The sequence below is a fragment of the Copadichromis virginalis genome, linkage group LG16, assembly GCF_057382275.1.
Source record: "Copadichromis virginalis isolate Kocher_CV1m ecotype Utaka linkage group LG16, C_Virginalis_male_GT1.1, whole genome shotgun sequence".
Classification (NCBI taxonomy): domain Eukaryota; kingdom Metazoa; phylum Chordata; class Actinopteri; order Cichliformes; family Cichlidae; genus Copadichromis; species Copadichromis virginalis.
Genome location: NC_140633.1, coordinates 11,437,178 through 11,453,287, shown reverse-complemented (window position 1 = coordinate 11,453,287; position 16,110 = coordinate 11,437,178). Strand labels below are relative to the sequence as shown.

General features: G+C 36.7%; 3 protein-coding genes across 4 annotated transcripts; 2 read left to right on the top strand and 1 right to left on the bottom strand.

Moving 5' to 3' along the window:
* Positions 1-90: 90 nt before the first annotated feature.
* Positions 91-6,749, top strand: LOC146690301 (CD209 antigen-like protein C). Its single transcript, XM_085434909.1, has 5 exons — positions 91-194; positions 990-1,091; positions 2,326-2,627; positions 3,732-3,841; positions 5,618-6,749. Exons 1-5 carry the CDS (start codon positions 125-127, stop codon positions 5,772-5,774), a joined length of 741 nt encoding a protein of 246 aa, XP_085291035.1. The 5' UTR covers positions 91-124; the 3' UTR covers positions 5,775-6,749.
* A 965-nt stretch (positions 6,750-7,714) lies between these two features.
* On the bottom strand, positions 7,715-9,029 carry LOC146690300 (uncharacterized). The gene is made up of 2 exons (XM_085434883.1): positions 8,509-9,029; positions 7,715-8,098 (listed from the first exon to the last, which is right to left on the bottom strand). The coding sequence occupies exons 1-2, from the start codon at positions 8,971-8,973 to the stop codon at positions 7,760-7,762; spliced, it is 804 nt and encodes a 267-aa protein (XP_085291009.1). The 5' UTR covers positions 8,974-9,029; the 3' UTR covers positions 7,715-7,759.
* Positions 9,030-11,750: 2,721 nt separating this feature from the next.
* vtcn1 (V-set domain containing T cell activation inhibitor 1) lies at positions 11,751-15,789 on the top strand. Of its 2 annotated transcripts, XM_085434951.1 has the most exons (5): positions 11,751-11,894; positions 12,449-12,513; positions 13,806-14,156; positions 14,398-14,649; positions 14,887-15,789. In XM_085434951.1, the coding sequence occupies exons 1-5, from the start codon at positions 11,863-11,865 to the stop codon at positions 15,003-15,005; spliced, it is 819 nt and encodes a 272-aa protein (XP_085291077.1). In that variant the 5' UTR covers positions 11,751-11,862; the 3' UTR covers positions 15,006-15,789. The 2 variants fall into 2 exon arrangements, with proteins under 2 accessions (XP_085291077.1, XP_085291076.1); XM_085434950.1 differs by lacking the exon at positions 11,751-11,894 and having other exon boundaries at positions 12,260-12,513.
* Positions 15,790-16,110: the final 321 nt, after the last annotated feature.

Genomic DNA, 16,110 nt, shown 5'->3' with positions numbered 1-16,110 from the left:
GACTTCCGATAAAACTTCTGTAAAAGACAAGAAGGAACTAAGCTAAAAACTTCCTCATTTATGCTTCAAGTAACGTGTACTGCAGAGCCGACTCTCTAAAAGAAAGCTGACTATCTCAGGAGAGATGGAGGAAATCTATGTCAATGTTCAACATGGCAAGTCAGTCAACAGAAGCTCTTCAACAATTCAAACAGGTAAGAATTTCCAGTTTGATGGAGATTGTCAAAGGACTGAAATCCCCCAAACCTCATCCATCTAGGACTTGAAGTAATGTGATGAATAGGAACTCAGCGGGGTAACCATGTACATAGTTAAAAACAAGTTGTAAGTGTTGTGAAACTGGAGTCTCTGGAGCGGTCTCAGCAATATAATATTTCAGAGTGTTCCAGGCGGTTAATTATGGCCAAACAACTGTGATCTAAAAATTGGAGCCACAAGTCTTTTCTTTGCTGCTAATTTTTTGTTGAATTATGGACTTTGGAGGAACTATGAGACCATAGTGGTATTTAGTGGCAGTTATCCCATTTCATCTATTATGATTAGTCTTGGTGATTTATAGAAATTGGCTTTCGTGATTTAAATGAATATCTTACCTGCATTTAAAGTCTGAATTGTGTTGTTAAACGGTAAAGGTTAAAATATGTGTATGGCTATTACAGCTTTTATTGCTTCTAAGAGGTTGCTCTAGCCCACAAGCTGACCGTCGCTTAGGGCGTTTATTTCTTGGTCTGCTACTTTAGGGCAACAAGGTGAGTGACTGACTGTACTTGACTAACAGAGTTGCTTAATCAGAGTATGTTATCAGAGACAGTGGTATCATTATCTAGATGTAGGCAGTTAGGATGTCTCCTTTAATTAGTTTCTAGTAATTCTAACTCAGAGCCTTAAGACGGACAACCAGTCCAGACTTACTGTACCGCAGTAACTGAGTATATGTTGCATATGTTGCATTATGTGAAAGACATCTCTGACTTTTTTTTTCTTATCAGGTCCAAAGAGCTCTGATGGGAAGTTTCACAAAGCTGTTATTCTTACTTTGGGGCTGCTGAGTGTTTCCCTGTTGGTTGGGCTCATTGGCCTTGGTCTGCACTGTGAGTTTTGTTCACATTTAGCTTTATTCAGTTCATTTTTATATTCTGTATTCCGTATTCATACGGGCAGTTTATGCCAAGCCTTCAGTGCTCGTTTAGTTCGCTCATCTATGAGAACACAGTCATCAGTTATCATCGAATTATTTATAACGTCATTACATCACTGTATATAATTAGAAAATAATAAGAAAAAATGGCTGTTCATGAATACAAAACAAATAAAAATAACAACAGATATTTATTGTTCTTCTACACTAGCTTCATTGTCATTGTATGAGAGAAAATAACAAATTATAGGCACTGTTAGAATAGCTGTTTTTATTTACAGACACGGAAGTCAATGGATTCCAGTGACTCCAAAGTGCCACTGCATTAAACATTGTTTGGCCAAATGTATTTCTAAACAGTGTACATGTAATGTACACATGTACACATCAAATAATTTCAGTCGCTGAAAGGACCAAGCTGCAGGCACCCCGTTATTCCAATATTAACTGACACCATCTTTCTTAGGTGGCAACTATGGTGTCATTTTTGTGCCTCTATTCTAACTGCACGTAAAAAAAAAACTTTGCAAGCGCAAATGTTGCATTTTGTGGAGTAAATTATTTTTGAGCGAAGAAAAGTGTAGCTTAAACTAGATTAAAACCAACAGTGGTCTTAAAAAATTATATATTTTAAAATGAAATAATTAAACATACTAACCGAAAATGCATTTGGCAGCATTCTGGACCATGTTTCCGGAATGCAATAGCTAGCAAGCTGATTGGAGACCGTAACAGCCTATCAGAATTTTCACATCCACGTCAGTGATTGGTTGGTTGGTACACCTAGAATGGTGTACAGAGAGTTGAGCGTGCACCGAGCAGAGATGTTGTGAGCATGAACGTCACACTGAGAACAGCCAGCAACTGAGCAAGAGGGGCTGTTATTGTGTGTGTGTATGCATAATAGCAAACACTGAAATACATTTCTTGCACGCAGCAATGAATTTTGTTTGCTCCAATTAAACGTTTCTTCACTCAAAATAATTTTCTCCTCAAAATGCAACATTTGCACTTGCATATTTTTTGATTTTTTTTTAACCTGCACTCATAGAACAGAGGCACAATAATAATGCCATAGGTAACATATGTTGTAACAAAGCCTGTCAGTATTGACCAACTCAGTTGTTAGTTTTGTCCTTAACATAATAAACATAAATATGTCATTTTGTAAATGTATTTATTTCCAGATCACAGTGAAGCTGCACATTTCTCTTTTCTCAAAAACAACCTGACTGAGCATCTCCAGGCCTCTATTAATGCGATGTCGTTCATGACCAGAGAGAGAGACCTGCTGAATTCAAGCATCACTGAGTTAAAGAAAGAACTAATTTTAACCAGACAGAGAGAGAAAACTTGTCCAGCAGGATGGAGGATATTTAGTAGTTCTTGTTATTTCCTCTCCAATGACTCTGGTTCATGGACAAGAGCCAGACAGGACTGCAAAGACAAAGGAGCAGATCTAGTTGTCATTGACTGCAACAAGGAGCAGGTACTTCCCTAACAGTTGACCAGACTGCTTAGTTAATGATATGACCATAATCATAATAATGTGTAAGTAAATAAACGCAGTAACTACAGATCGAATTGCGTCCAATGATCTTTAAGAATGACATTCTTAAAATTGTTTTAGCTGAATGGAAAGCCATGTGTGTGGGTTTGTTTGTTTGCTTTTAACTGGAAAGTTTCTGGTGTTTTTAGTGTTTATTGAGTCATACTCAGCATGTATCTTCTTCCATCATGGTGGGGTGAGTTGATGCCAAATAGTAGGATTTTGGAGAAAGAGAAGGAAGTTAGTCAGAACTGAGGAGACTGCACTGCCAGAAGGCTACATTGGAGATACTGAGGACAGCTAGAAGTACCTTAGAATTATACAAATGGCAACCATGAAGAGGCCGCTAGAAAAGCCACAACCAAATACCAGCAGAGTGTCAAGTCCTAAGGTGTCAATTGAATGGCAAGAACAAGATCTGCTGAATCACCACGTACAACCTGCCAGTCATCATATACTCTACTGGAATAACCAGCTCGCCAAAGGAGAAGATAGAAGTCCCTGACATCAAGACAAGAAAGCTCTTTACCATGTATGGAGGGTTTCACCCCACGTCCTGCACCCTGACATTTTATGTGAAGCTAAAGGAAGGAGGATAAGGATTAGTGATTGTCAGAAGCATCATCCAGAATGAAACAACAAAAATGGGTATATCAGGAAGCTGGCCACAATGAATTTGTGCTTGGCGAATACCTCAGGCATTAGAAACCTGAGAAAAAAAGATGAGCAAGAACATCATGGAAGGACAGTATGTACTACGGGCAGATAGAAGAAGTGGCTGATATCAAAAAATCCTACCAGTGGCTGGACAAAGTTGGATAGAAAGACAGCACGGAGGCTCTAATCATGGTAGCACATGAACAAGCCCTGTGCATAAGACTGAAGGTGGGGGTCTATGGTGGTCTAAGTCTCAAGGTCAAAATGGGGTACAATACCCCTAATGTAATTTAATGTATAATAGCTTAATTTTCTGTTTAATGATTTTATAATAATGATTCAATTTTTAAAATATCATTTGTATCTTTTTTTTATCATTAAAAACAGACTTTTCTCTCCAAGTTAACAAAGTCAGAAACATGGAGCTGGATTGGTTTGATGGATGGGAGCAATGAGGGAACCTGGAAATGGGTTGATGGATCTTCTCTCACTCTAAGGTTACAGGCCCTTCTTCATTTTATTCCTTTCTTTTCCCTTTCTTAAATATAATTTTTACCATGTATTAAATGAGAAAGAAATCAAATTTTAAAAATAATTTGTGTAGAAATTTACTGATGTAAAAAAAATGTTTGTTTTTGTTGTTGTTTGTTTTTCTTTAAAAATGTTTACAAAGTATGCAAATCACCACATATCACTGTTTCTTTTCACTTTTTTTATCACTTTTGCATTTGAAGAGTATCCCATTTTGAACAAAAGAAAAGGATTAGGTAGTTTGCATTACTTGTTGTGCAGATCATAAGATATCACAAGCAATGCTGGCTGCTCAGCATGCAAAGAATGTTCTGTATTTATTTGTCACACATACAAGTGTTTATGGTTTTAGAGAATGAATCTGTCAAGAATCACATTTGATTTTTAAGCCCCACCCACATTTTATCGCGCATGTATTCTACGTATTAACTTTACACTTTGAAACTACCTCTGTACATTAGCTGTTTGCCAGAGATGCGGTTCTCAGTTGGTTGCTTTTACAGTTTGCTCATTTACTTTTTATTTGCTACACTGATCTGTGCATGTGTATAATCACCTACAGATCATGAACATCACAGTTCTGCTTGGCTTCTACTCTGGTCTTCCATCAGTCTTGCATCAAAGAGCATGGATTTATCCATGGTGTGCTTTTGCAAATAACCGCAAAATTCTGCTGATCGAGGTCCAGGCTTTGATAATGGGACGCTGAAATGCGCATGACAACAGAAAGTTTAAATGGATTCTCATTGCTGTTTCCACAGACAATACTCAACTGTTGCCACAAGGTGGCAGTAATTTACATGATAAAGGCAAATAGCATGATCTTCTGTCCCTTTATGGGAGAGACTTGATATATTTTAATGGGGCGGCATTCAAGCAGGCCAAGAACTGCATCTGAGTTAAAACATACCAATGAAAAAACGTACCATGGCATACGCAGATGAACCACAACAGACAAGCGATAGACAGGAATCCCAAAATATTTATATTTGATCCTGGAATTCTTGACAGTATTTTGACACATACCAGCAAGCATACATGGTGAACAGGCCAGTGTTTTTGCCACTCTAAACTGTTCTAGACTAAACCTTAAAATCACTGTCAAAAAAAAATTTAATAATAACTTTAAAAAGTATACACTTGTCGAACTCCAGGCCTCGAGGGCCGGTGTCCTGCAGGTTTTAGATATCACCCTGAGTCAACACACCTGAATCAAACGATTCATTCGTTACCAGGCCTCTGGAGAGCTTCAAGACATGTTGAGGAGGTAATTTAGCCATTTAAGTCAGCTGTGTTGGATTAAGGACACATCTGAAACCTGCAGGACACCGGCCCTCGACGCCTGGAGTTCGACACGTGTGCACTAGAACAAAAATGACATTAACCAAACTAAACCACCATACTACACGTGAGCATATTACTACCACTTATGCCACTTAAAGCCTTTATTGTATCATACACCATACATAGAACTTTGAGGTTAAATAATGACTTGCGATGTCTCTGTTCATTAAGACTAAATCATTTAGATTTGCTAAACCCATAAAGCAGAGGAGGTGCCTTACACACACAAAAAACCAAAGATTTGTTTTGCGCAGTACAAATATCAGTGTTACTGGAGTTGTCATTTTTAGGCTCAGTACAGAAAAAAATGTAAATGTGTACAAAAATGGGAATCATGGAAAGACTTCTAATATTAGAGATTAACAGTGTCACCATTGTCTTGTTCTGAAACCTGTTAGGTACTGGGAGGCTGAGCAGCCTGATAACGGTGGTGGTGATCCAAAGTGGGGTGAAGAAGACTGTGCACATATTAGAACTGGCAAGGATACAGAAGAAAACTGGAACGACCGCTCATGTGATGCTACTCTGAGGTGGATCTGTGAGAAACTGGCTTAGCACTGAGCTATATGTTTACATGCTTTTGAAAGGCATAGTGCCAGTTCCATCTCATCAAGAATATTTATTAAAAAGGTTTATTTGAAATGTTCAGAGTACCTGAAACCAGTTATGCCATGGTTACTAGACACTGTCTGTATTTATGTAGATTTAAATGGAAGAAGAGCTGTACAGTAACTCCAGAGGTAGAGGTAGAGAGTCACTGTAATTTCAAGAAATAAAATCTTTACTCCTAGTAGAAAAGCCATAGTTCATGAAAAGCTATGACTATTTAAGAGTTAGTTAAAAAGGAAAGAAAAAAAAGGTTAAATTCCAAACATAAAAACAGATAGACTGTATATAAAAGATAGTTGCACAATGCAGGTTAAAAAGGAAGCCAGGGTGGAAATGTCATATACCTGTCTTTTTTTCTACTGACCAGCAGAGGGCAACCTTGTAGCTGTCTAGAACTCGACTTCTCGCTTGATTTAAAACCTCAGTATATATTTTTCTAATGACTTTATGGTCTCATTCAGTAGTATTATGACTTTATCATGTTTAGTTTGGAAAGTGCCATTTAAAAAATACCATGCCATATAAATAAAAACGTGCTTGTGGATGAAACTCTATCAAATGATATACAAGTTAATATTCTATCAATACCATACTAAACCTGTACCCGTGAAGCACACATAAACACATACTGTGTTGTTATCCACAAATCTCTGAGGAAAGTTTCCAGCACATTTTTAAATCTATGCAACAAAGAAGTAAGGCAGTTCTGGATGGAAAAAATTCTAATTCTAGTTTTGATGCCTTCAGTGAGAATCTACAATGTAAAATAAAGCCAAAAAAACATTAAATGAGTGGGTGTGTCCAAAATTTTGATTGGTAGTGTATGATGACTGCAGAATCTTCCTCATCTGAGGTGCAGGAGCATTGCAGCAGCCAATCCCTAGGGATCCCCTAAGGATCAATAAAGTATTCTGATTCTGATTGTGATTATTTTGTGGCGACCCCATGCAATTACATCTCCATATTGTCACCCTACATTTGTAAGTGTCACATTCACGATGGTGGAATCTCCAGCAAAGTGCCCTCTGCAGTCCCAGTCTGCCAATACCAGGCTCTCCTTCTGCATGCAAGTTTCATCCAGAAAAGACGACAGCAGGAATACTCACTGACTGGAATGTCCTCAAGAGTAAAATTATGTTTAATTGGAACATGAACATTATTTCTTAATACACCTCCTTTATTATTGGACTACTTTTCATGGCTGAATTGTAGTTCCTTTTATCTAAAAACAAAAACAAAAAACCAATGTTAAGTACATTATGCTCAAAAGAATCATATCAATCAATCAATCTTTATTTATAAAGCACTTTTCATACAGCAATGTAGCACAAAGTGCTTTACATGGTTAAAAGCAGCCCACCCCACCCCGCCCTCCAACTCACTCCCCACACTCTTATTAACATAAACAATCATGGATACATACACACACATCCCCCCCCCCCCCCCCCAACACACACACACACACTTAAAATGTAAAATTGGGCTGCACAGACATGAGCCAGTTGATGCACATTTTAATTCCAGTGAAAAATACTATGTATTCCATTTTTGTTTACATTTAAGTTTATTGCTTGAACTGTTCTTTCCTTGCCATGTGTTTTCTTAATGTTGAACAATATTTTCTGACACAAATAAATAGAAAACGATCATATGTATAATTTTCTTGTCATATTCTCTCAAAATTAGTGTAGTAAACTATTGCAAAGAAAGTAGAAAGAAAGTAAAATTATTTAGGAAATATATAGGAAAAACTTATCAAAAGGTTATAACACAGATTTTCGTTTGTAAAACGTCTTCTAAATTAACAGGTAAATAGATAACTGACTAAATAAAATGTCCACATGAAATGTACATATGAGATACAGACTTTTATAGATGTAAAGGTTCTAACAAATGACAGTTTAAAATATTGCTACAGTGTCTCCAGCTGTTTATTGTTCCTCATCTTCCATCAAGTAGAAACCAGGGATGGAAATTTTCTCCCAGGCTTCAGAAGCAGCAGTGTTTGCATCGTCATTATCATCATTGTTTCCTGACAGCTTAATAGCTTCAAGGTAGGGCTTACAGATGTTTTCTGCTTTTTCTGTTGCCATTTTTTTTAGTTTGTCGTTTAGGTGAATACTGACTTCCTCTGCTAGAAGGTCTTCAAATACTACACTGTAGTAAGGCTGACAGCGTGGCCTTGTTTTAAAACAGCTGCAAGACAGTCTTTTAATTTCACAGGTCGTCCAGACAAATAAAAAACCACAGATGAGAAAAAGACCATAATCCTGGAAAAGAAAAAAAAGATACAGTTTGAAAACAATTCACATACTTGTTTTAAATGTAGGTTTGTTCTTTTAGTCAAGTTCAAGTTTATTTCAACTCTTTTTGCTTTTCTTAACATTCAGCTTCCAATAACCTGGCAGTACATAAAGGTCTTTTGAGCATGGACAGTTGTTAAAGGGATGTTTTCTTTCTCTATTGTCAGTCAGACACACAGCTTTTGAATTTTGCGCAAGCATCCACTTGATGCACACTAAGTAAAACATTGTGATACTTTCCTTACATGGAGGTAGAACTAAAATGCTTTTAAATGTAACAAAATTTCATTGTCTTACATTTTTTAACATGTGAATTTTAGTTTAAAAATGATGTTAGTCAAATTGATGTTGCATGATTGTTGTGTGTTGTTACTTACAAGTGATTGAGTCATATAGTCTCCTATAATCCGTTGCTCCTCATAGGTCAGATTTTGTTTGCATGGAATTCCAGTCTGGTTCTTGTTGAAGTTTGTCTTTAGGCAAACGAACCAGTCTCCATCAAAAAGAACAGCAGATATCCATACAGCCGCCAAACTGATCCACTTAATGAAAACCTTATAGACATAGCTGCCAACACACATAGCACATCTCGAGAGAGAGTGACACCAGTAAAAAATCTTTCTTTGGTGAAAAGGTTCAACAATGATGACAATAAAGGCGAGGATCAAAGGCGGCAGAGCCATGTACAGTACACCATTTGGATGCAGGCCCGGTTCACACGAGCATAAAAAATGCATGTTAAAAATGTACTGAAGGATGTAGAAGATGACTATGAGCACCAAAACACCCACAGAATTTCTGATTACTTGAAGAAGTTTGTAAGTAAACTCCGGAAATGCCATCCTGGATGAAATTAGTATCGGATGTCTTAAGTTAGTAAGTTAGATTTTTGAAATGTTCCTCCTCCAATGGCTGAGTGAAAATGAAAAATAATTCTGAAGCATAAAGCATATAGTACCATTATATTGCCTTTAAATACATTATGTGCCCATGGTTTACCACAATGAGGCTGTTTTAAGTACTTTCAGAATGATGCAAATCTTGGTTTTCACTTCTCAAATACATTTTTAGGGTTTTCCAGACAGATTCTATTCACTAATGAACAACATCACGGAGGGAAATTTCAGGAAATACACAGTAAAGTTATTCAAACAACATAGTGATATGGTTAATAAGATATCAGGTTAAAGTTGGTTAACTGTGACCAGTAATAAAAATGACCTAACTTAAGGAATGTGTTGTGTCTACACCAACAACTTGTCTCATAACAGCAATTGTAAATTGTATCATAAGGCACTTTGTTACTGGCAGCTTGTTGTAAAAACACATTTATTCACATGTTTTTAGTTTAATCTATAAAACAAGCAGTTTAACTGGCATAAAACAGTATTTTTGCAATATGATGAAAACTTATAACTAAGAAATGGTAGGTATTAAAAAAAAACTATCTACAGCAGCTGGACAGTATCTGAAAGTCATGTTCTAGAGAAATAGAAAAATAATCAGCAAATACCTGACACAGGATGTGAGAGATACACCTTGCACTTTGCCAAGGTAAGAAGGAAAAACTCCCTTTTTAAAGCCACGGCCAGTTGGGTGGGAAGAGAAAAGCAGAGAAAGACAGGACAAAGGATACACATGGGAGAGAACCACAGTTTAAATTTAGTTTTTAGAGGTATAAACCAAAAAGAGAGGTGTGAAGAAGAAGCCCTCAGAGCCTTTAGGAAACCTTGGCCTATAGCAGTGAAACTAAGGGAGGATTTAGGGTCACTTGATCAAGCGCTAACTATATGCTTTATCAAAAAGGAAAGTTTTGAGCCTAATCTAAACTGTAGAGAGAGTGTCTGTCTCCTGAATTCAACCTGAATCTTTTTCCGCAGGAAAGGAGCCTGGAAGCTGAAGGTTGTGCCTCCCATTCTACTTTTAAAAACTCTAGAAACCACAAGTAAGCTCACAGTCTGAGAGCAAAATGCTTGGAATAATACAGTACTATTTAAGAAATCAAGTGTCCTGGTTATTCAAGACCTTGCATGTAAGGATGTGGATTTTAAATTCAACTCTGGAATTAAGCAGGAGCCAGTGAAGAGAAGGGAGAATTATGCTCTCTCTTTCAAGTCCCTGTCAGTACTTTCACTGCAGCGTTCTTGACTAACTGAATGCTTTTCAAAGAACTTTTAGACAATGATGAATCACAGTCGTCCAGCCTAATAAATGCACCAAGTAACACCATGCATGACAATACAATAACATCTAGAAAGCACCTGGTAGGAAAAGACTTCATTTTTCAGCATGACTGTGATACCAAACACACTGTCAATACAGTAAAAGCATAGCTAGATAGAAAAATTCCCAATGGAGCACTATCAGTCATTGATTGGCCTCCCAAGTGCCTCCAATAAAGAGCTTTGACTATCTTTCCAGAATCATGGAGCACTAGTCCTGAAGACATCTGAAAATTACAAGAATGCTTGCATAAGTTGAGGCTGTGTTGAAGAACAAAGGTGGACATACTAACTGTTAGCTTTCAAGCTTGTTAGAACTGAGGTAAGGGCAAAAAAAGATTTGCTTTAAGGGTTTGTGGCTTGTGTGCTATAATTTCATGTATGTTTGTGTAATTTGATCATTTTGAGCATTCATTTTTATAGCAAAATAACATTTTACATAATGCGCACCTTTCTAACGCTAATCGTTAACAAGGATTGTCAAGAAAGTAGGATTTTGGTTGCAGTTATCTACTACAAAATGCTTGCACCAAGAATATATGTGTTTGTTGTTTGCTACAAAGCAAAAACTAAGCCTTTCATTTTGTTTTATGGCTTAACAGTTTAAAAACTCTAGATTTCACAGTTGCATGCTCACATCTCTTGCAAAACTAAAATAAAAACTGAAAAAGAAAATGTTTCTTGTTTCATAAGATCATATGATGTGACATACATGTGCGTAAGTTTCAGTTTGATGTACACATTTGAGGTTGGCAGAATTTCTCAGTGGTCAAGAGGACTCTGTAATGTCTTCACTTGTCACACAAGTGTTGCACGCCACATTTCTTTCGTTACTGTAGTTCAGTCCAAGCAGATATTAGTATGAATAAGGCTAATCGTCTGTTTTGAAATGCCAAAAATATCACCAGAGATTCTCATCATCTATTTTTTCTGTTGTTATTTTAGTGAACAATGTTTTGTCCTTTTCATAAATAAACAAGTGTTACGAATGTTCTCTTTTTCCTCGACAGATCAAATTTTGTCCACCTTGAGTAAATTTGCCAAGCCCAGGGTGCTACTCTTTTTCCTTGTATGCATATTATGCTTTTACCGTGATAAAACCAGCAGCAGTCGGTACTGCATGCTGTAAATATATACATGAAAAACATATTCTATGTCATAACTACTGTGAAAATGTTTTTCTGAATGTAATCCCTTCACTTTGTAAAAGCTTAACTAACATCACAAAAATAATCTCTTTCTCTTGTAAATCAGTCACATGAACTTTTATTTTGATAAGATAAACGAGCTGGATGATGACCTGTCAACCAAAATGAAGAACACACCTTAAAAGTAATATTTACTTATGGTGTTGTATTGTATTTTCTAAGTGCTCTGAGAGAGGCTGAGCAGACAGTTCTGTGCAGGCTGCTGACAGACAGCAGCAGAAATATATTACTTGGATAAAAAAGTGGATAAAGAATAAATAATTGCCTTTTTTCTTGGTCTCAAGAGATTTCATCAGGAGCCATGGCCACGCTCGGACAAATCATCTTCTACAGGTGCGACCATGAGGAATATTTAGTGTTGTCATTCAACTTTGAAAATATTTAGGTGTCTCCAGTGGTAACCGAGTATGTTTGCTTTTACTGCATCAGTAGAGAAAGAAAACATCTCACTTTTGATGTTATTTGACAGCTGTAGTTGCTGATTACTTCTAAAGTTTCAGATTATAATACAACAACATGTTATTAAAGATTAAACTTATGCTTCACAACTAGTTTAAATATGTGATCCCTAACAAAATAAAAGTTGCTGACAGTCTGTCAAAGAGAAATTTCTCCTTTAAATTTCTGTCAGGACAAAATATTAACATTTTTGAACCACAAAGAAAACACTTACAGAAGAATTGAAAACAATCTCCAGCTTTCTTATTGCAATGGGGTTTTTTGTCCTGATCATCACGAGACCCAAAAGACACAACGCATGGAGCCCAAACCCTACAGTTCCAGGAAGAATAATAGAAGCTATTTGAAGAACTGCTATGAAACTAATCTTTAAAAACTAATACTATGTGTTTTGTTACAATTGCACTTGTGTTTTTCTTTTTGTACAGCATGCTCGTCATCATCGTCATACTTAGTTTCTTCATCATCCTCTTCTTCTCTCTGGCCTTCTCAAGTAAGACCCACAGATCTGTTTGGATCCTCTTGTCATTAGTGATGGCTCGGTGAGGCCTGGGGTGATACATGGGTGTGCTCACCACGTGCTGTGTTTGTCTAAACTAAAATACAGTTAATCCATGTGGACGGCAACACGGCACAGCACAGCATCGAGTGTTTAACTGTGAATATTCATTTGTATCTGCACGTGTGATGATCTCTAAATATTTGTGAGGCTGACTTTCCACTTGACAGAAATAATGTTGATAGCCAAGTAACACATATACTCTATATTCATGTTTCATTTCCTTGAGAAAATGTTTATGTGTGTTTAGGTATGCTCGACTGGTGCTGGTTTAACATGGTATTAAGGGAATATTGACTTTAAATATCATTTGATAGTTTCATTCATAACCATGGTGCGCCTGAGTTTTTACTGTGGAATCCTGTCCTATATGAACCTGTGAAATTGGTATTTTGGCCATCATCTTGTTGATGTCTTGAAAGTGGGCGTGACTATATTTTAGAAGAATGTGTGAAGCTGATATCTAGCTAGCATTCAAGCTAGATTAATTGGCATGTTAGTTTTATTAAGTTACAAATTTATTAAATATGTGCAATGTTATTACCTGAAAAAAGGACTTCTTTTTTTAATTTAACTGAATGCCAAAAAAGATCTGATTGTGAACCAAAGGACACGCCATGCTCATACAGTAGTGAGTCATCAGTCACAGAGTAAAAAGCATACCGCACTTTGAGTGGGTTATTTTTATAAATGGCACGATAATTTCCAAGCTAAACATGATAAAGTCATAATACTACTGACTGAGACCATAAAGGCATTAGGAAAATATTTACTGAGGTTATAAATCAAGTGAGAAGTAGATTTCTTTTCCTGACAGCTACAATGGTTGCCCTCTGCTGGTCAGTAGAAAGAAGACAGGTATAGGACATTTCCACCCTGGCTTTGTTTTTCAGACCTGTATGCTAGAAGCATCTTTTATATACAGTCTATCTATCTGTGTCTTTAGAATTTAATCACCTTTACTAACTCAGACCCCTAAATAGTCATAGCTTTGCTTGAACTATCTCTTGAAATCACAGTCTCTATCTCTCTCTCTCTCAGGATATGTGAATGTGAAAAATGTGAACTTGTCCTTAAAATCTTCCTGCTAAAAGTTTTATAACTGCCAAAAGCAAACAACACTTTCACTAAATATCATTTAAATCGGTTATTAAGTTGTCAACAAATTGGAACTGATTCAAATGTGCTAGTCTATAATATGTGTATAAAATGTCCACATCCCACAGAGCCCCAGTCCAATGTGATAAGCAGCAGTACAAAGCCTGTCGCCAACCTTGGTGAGGATCAGCTGCTCAGCTGCTATCTTGACACACAAACTTCCCAAGACAAAGTGACAGTGACCTGGAAGAAGACGGACCTGAACGGCCTGGTTTACTTTTATCAGAATGGAGCTCCGGATCTGACGAATCAGGCGTCACAGTTCAGTGGGAGAACTCAGCTCTTCCCTCAGGCTGTAGTCACAGGCAATGCCTCTCTGCTGCTGAGGAATGTGAGACGCAGTGATGAGGGGAAGTACACATGCAGCATCAGCTCCTCTAAAGGTGGAGGAGAGGTCAGCATTCAACTCAGAACAGCAGGTAGGATGACTCACTCTTCAAGATTAATTGTGTGTTTATCTAAACATTCTTTATTGGCATTCATTAGCAGCATGGTTTGCAACACATTGGAATAAGATGGTATAAGGGTATTTCTAGTTTTTGTAATGCTGGGAATTTTAACCAACGTGCTGTTCTGAGTAATGTGAGTACTGAGTGAAGCTTCACTCTTGATTGCAATATTAATTCAAGATTTTTTTTCTTCCCTCTTTTATTACATCAGCTTTTTCAGCGCCCACTTTCACCTTCTCAAATGGCACCCTGTCTGCTGAGGCAGTCAGTTGGTTCCCTAAGCCAAGCGTTTCATGGTTAAACCAAACTGAGAACATCCTGAATGGAAGCTCCACTTTCACAGAAAACTCTGAGGGGATATTCAGCATCTTCAGCACACTGCTGTCGGTCCAAGTCAGTGACACCTACAGCTTCAGGATTGAAAACAACTTGGTGATGTCTCTTTCTGAGGCAACTATATCAGGTAGTCTATATACTTTTACATTGACCTGATACCAAACACATTTGTACTAAAGGACTAAAATTCATCCTTTGGCCTATCTTTTATTTATGGAGGTGTAACACTAAGTCAGAGGAATATTTCTTCAATTTAAATCAAATCTACCAGAAAATAAAAGCAAATATATGTATTAATAAATATATAGCTAGGCAAATAACATTATAGGTTTAAAAAAAACTAATTATTTTTCATATTTTTCAGGCTCAGACGTTTCATGGAGGACTTATTTCACCTTCAGTGCTGCTTCATTCCGTCCAGTTGGATCACTTTATCTCATTATTATGACCAGTTTCCTCTGCATCTATTATGTGACCTTTTGACACACTAATGTACACAAAAAAACACAACAGATATAGACAGATACTTCCCCTGGCTGCATATGTGTGTGCGTGTGCTGCATTTAAGGTCAGGATATGTCCAAAGTAAAGACTGATATTCACAAAAGTGGTCCTCTTTGAAGATTGTGTAGCTTTACTTTAATGTAATTTATTACTGCGTGTGTTACAGTTGTGTAGTGCCATTTAACTCTGTGCTGGATGTTTTTAATAGTTTATCTATTAACTTTTAATATTATTTTTTACATCCTCTAATGCATTTACAGTGTGTGAACTGAGAGTTCCATTTAAATTATGTCAGTAAAATTCAGCTATCTTGACTTTGAAATTTTACTTTAATGCAGACATGTAACATAATGAAATACAGAAATATAGAAACAAAACAAGAAAAACATTGAAACATTTACATTTTAGCACATTTTCTGTGACAGTTTTAATGTCTAATTCTAGAAGCACTCACTTTATTTCTTTAGAAAGCTCTACCTCTAGTTGCCTTACACCTTTCATTTAAATCTAAAAACTACAGACAGTGTCCAGTAACCGTGGCAGAACTGTTCAGGTAATCTGAACCTTTCAAATAAACCTTAAACACCTCAGTCTACAGAAATCTGTAGATTCCTCTTGGATTTTGTGCGGATGATGTTTGCAGCCGTTTATTCATACTCGATTTATACTGTTGTTCTATTTCCATCATCTGATGTTTTTATAAATGCTTATTGCTCTAATTCCTCTCAACAAATATATTTTCACCCAATGAGACTCTGATTAATGACGGAATTTAAAAAAATTAAATAATTAAAGTTTTATTTTTGAAAAATACTTTTTGTGATGTCAAGGGTGACAGTGTTGCTTTAAAATGTTTTTTTTTTTTAACTTAAAACCTTTGAAAGTAAATCCTGGGGAATTGATGATTGTGTCCTCCTGTCTGTAGTGACACTAACTTTGCCTGATTAGAAGTCTGCATTTGGGTCCTTTCCACATCCACAGCACAAAAGCTTTATCCCTGGTGGTAGGTGTCAGTTTAATTTCTCTGGTCTGCAGAGGTCCTCCATCAAATGTGTTTTCTGCATCAATTTATGATGAAAAACCT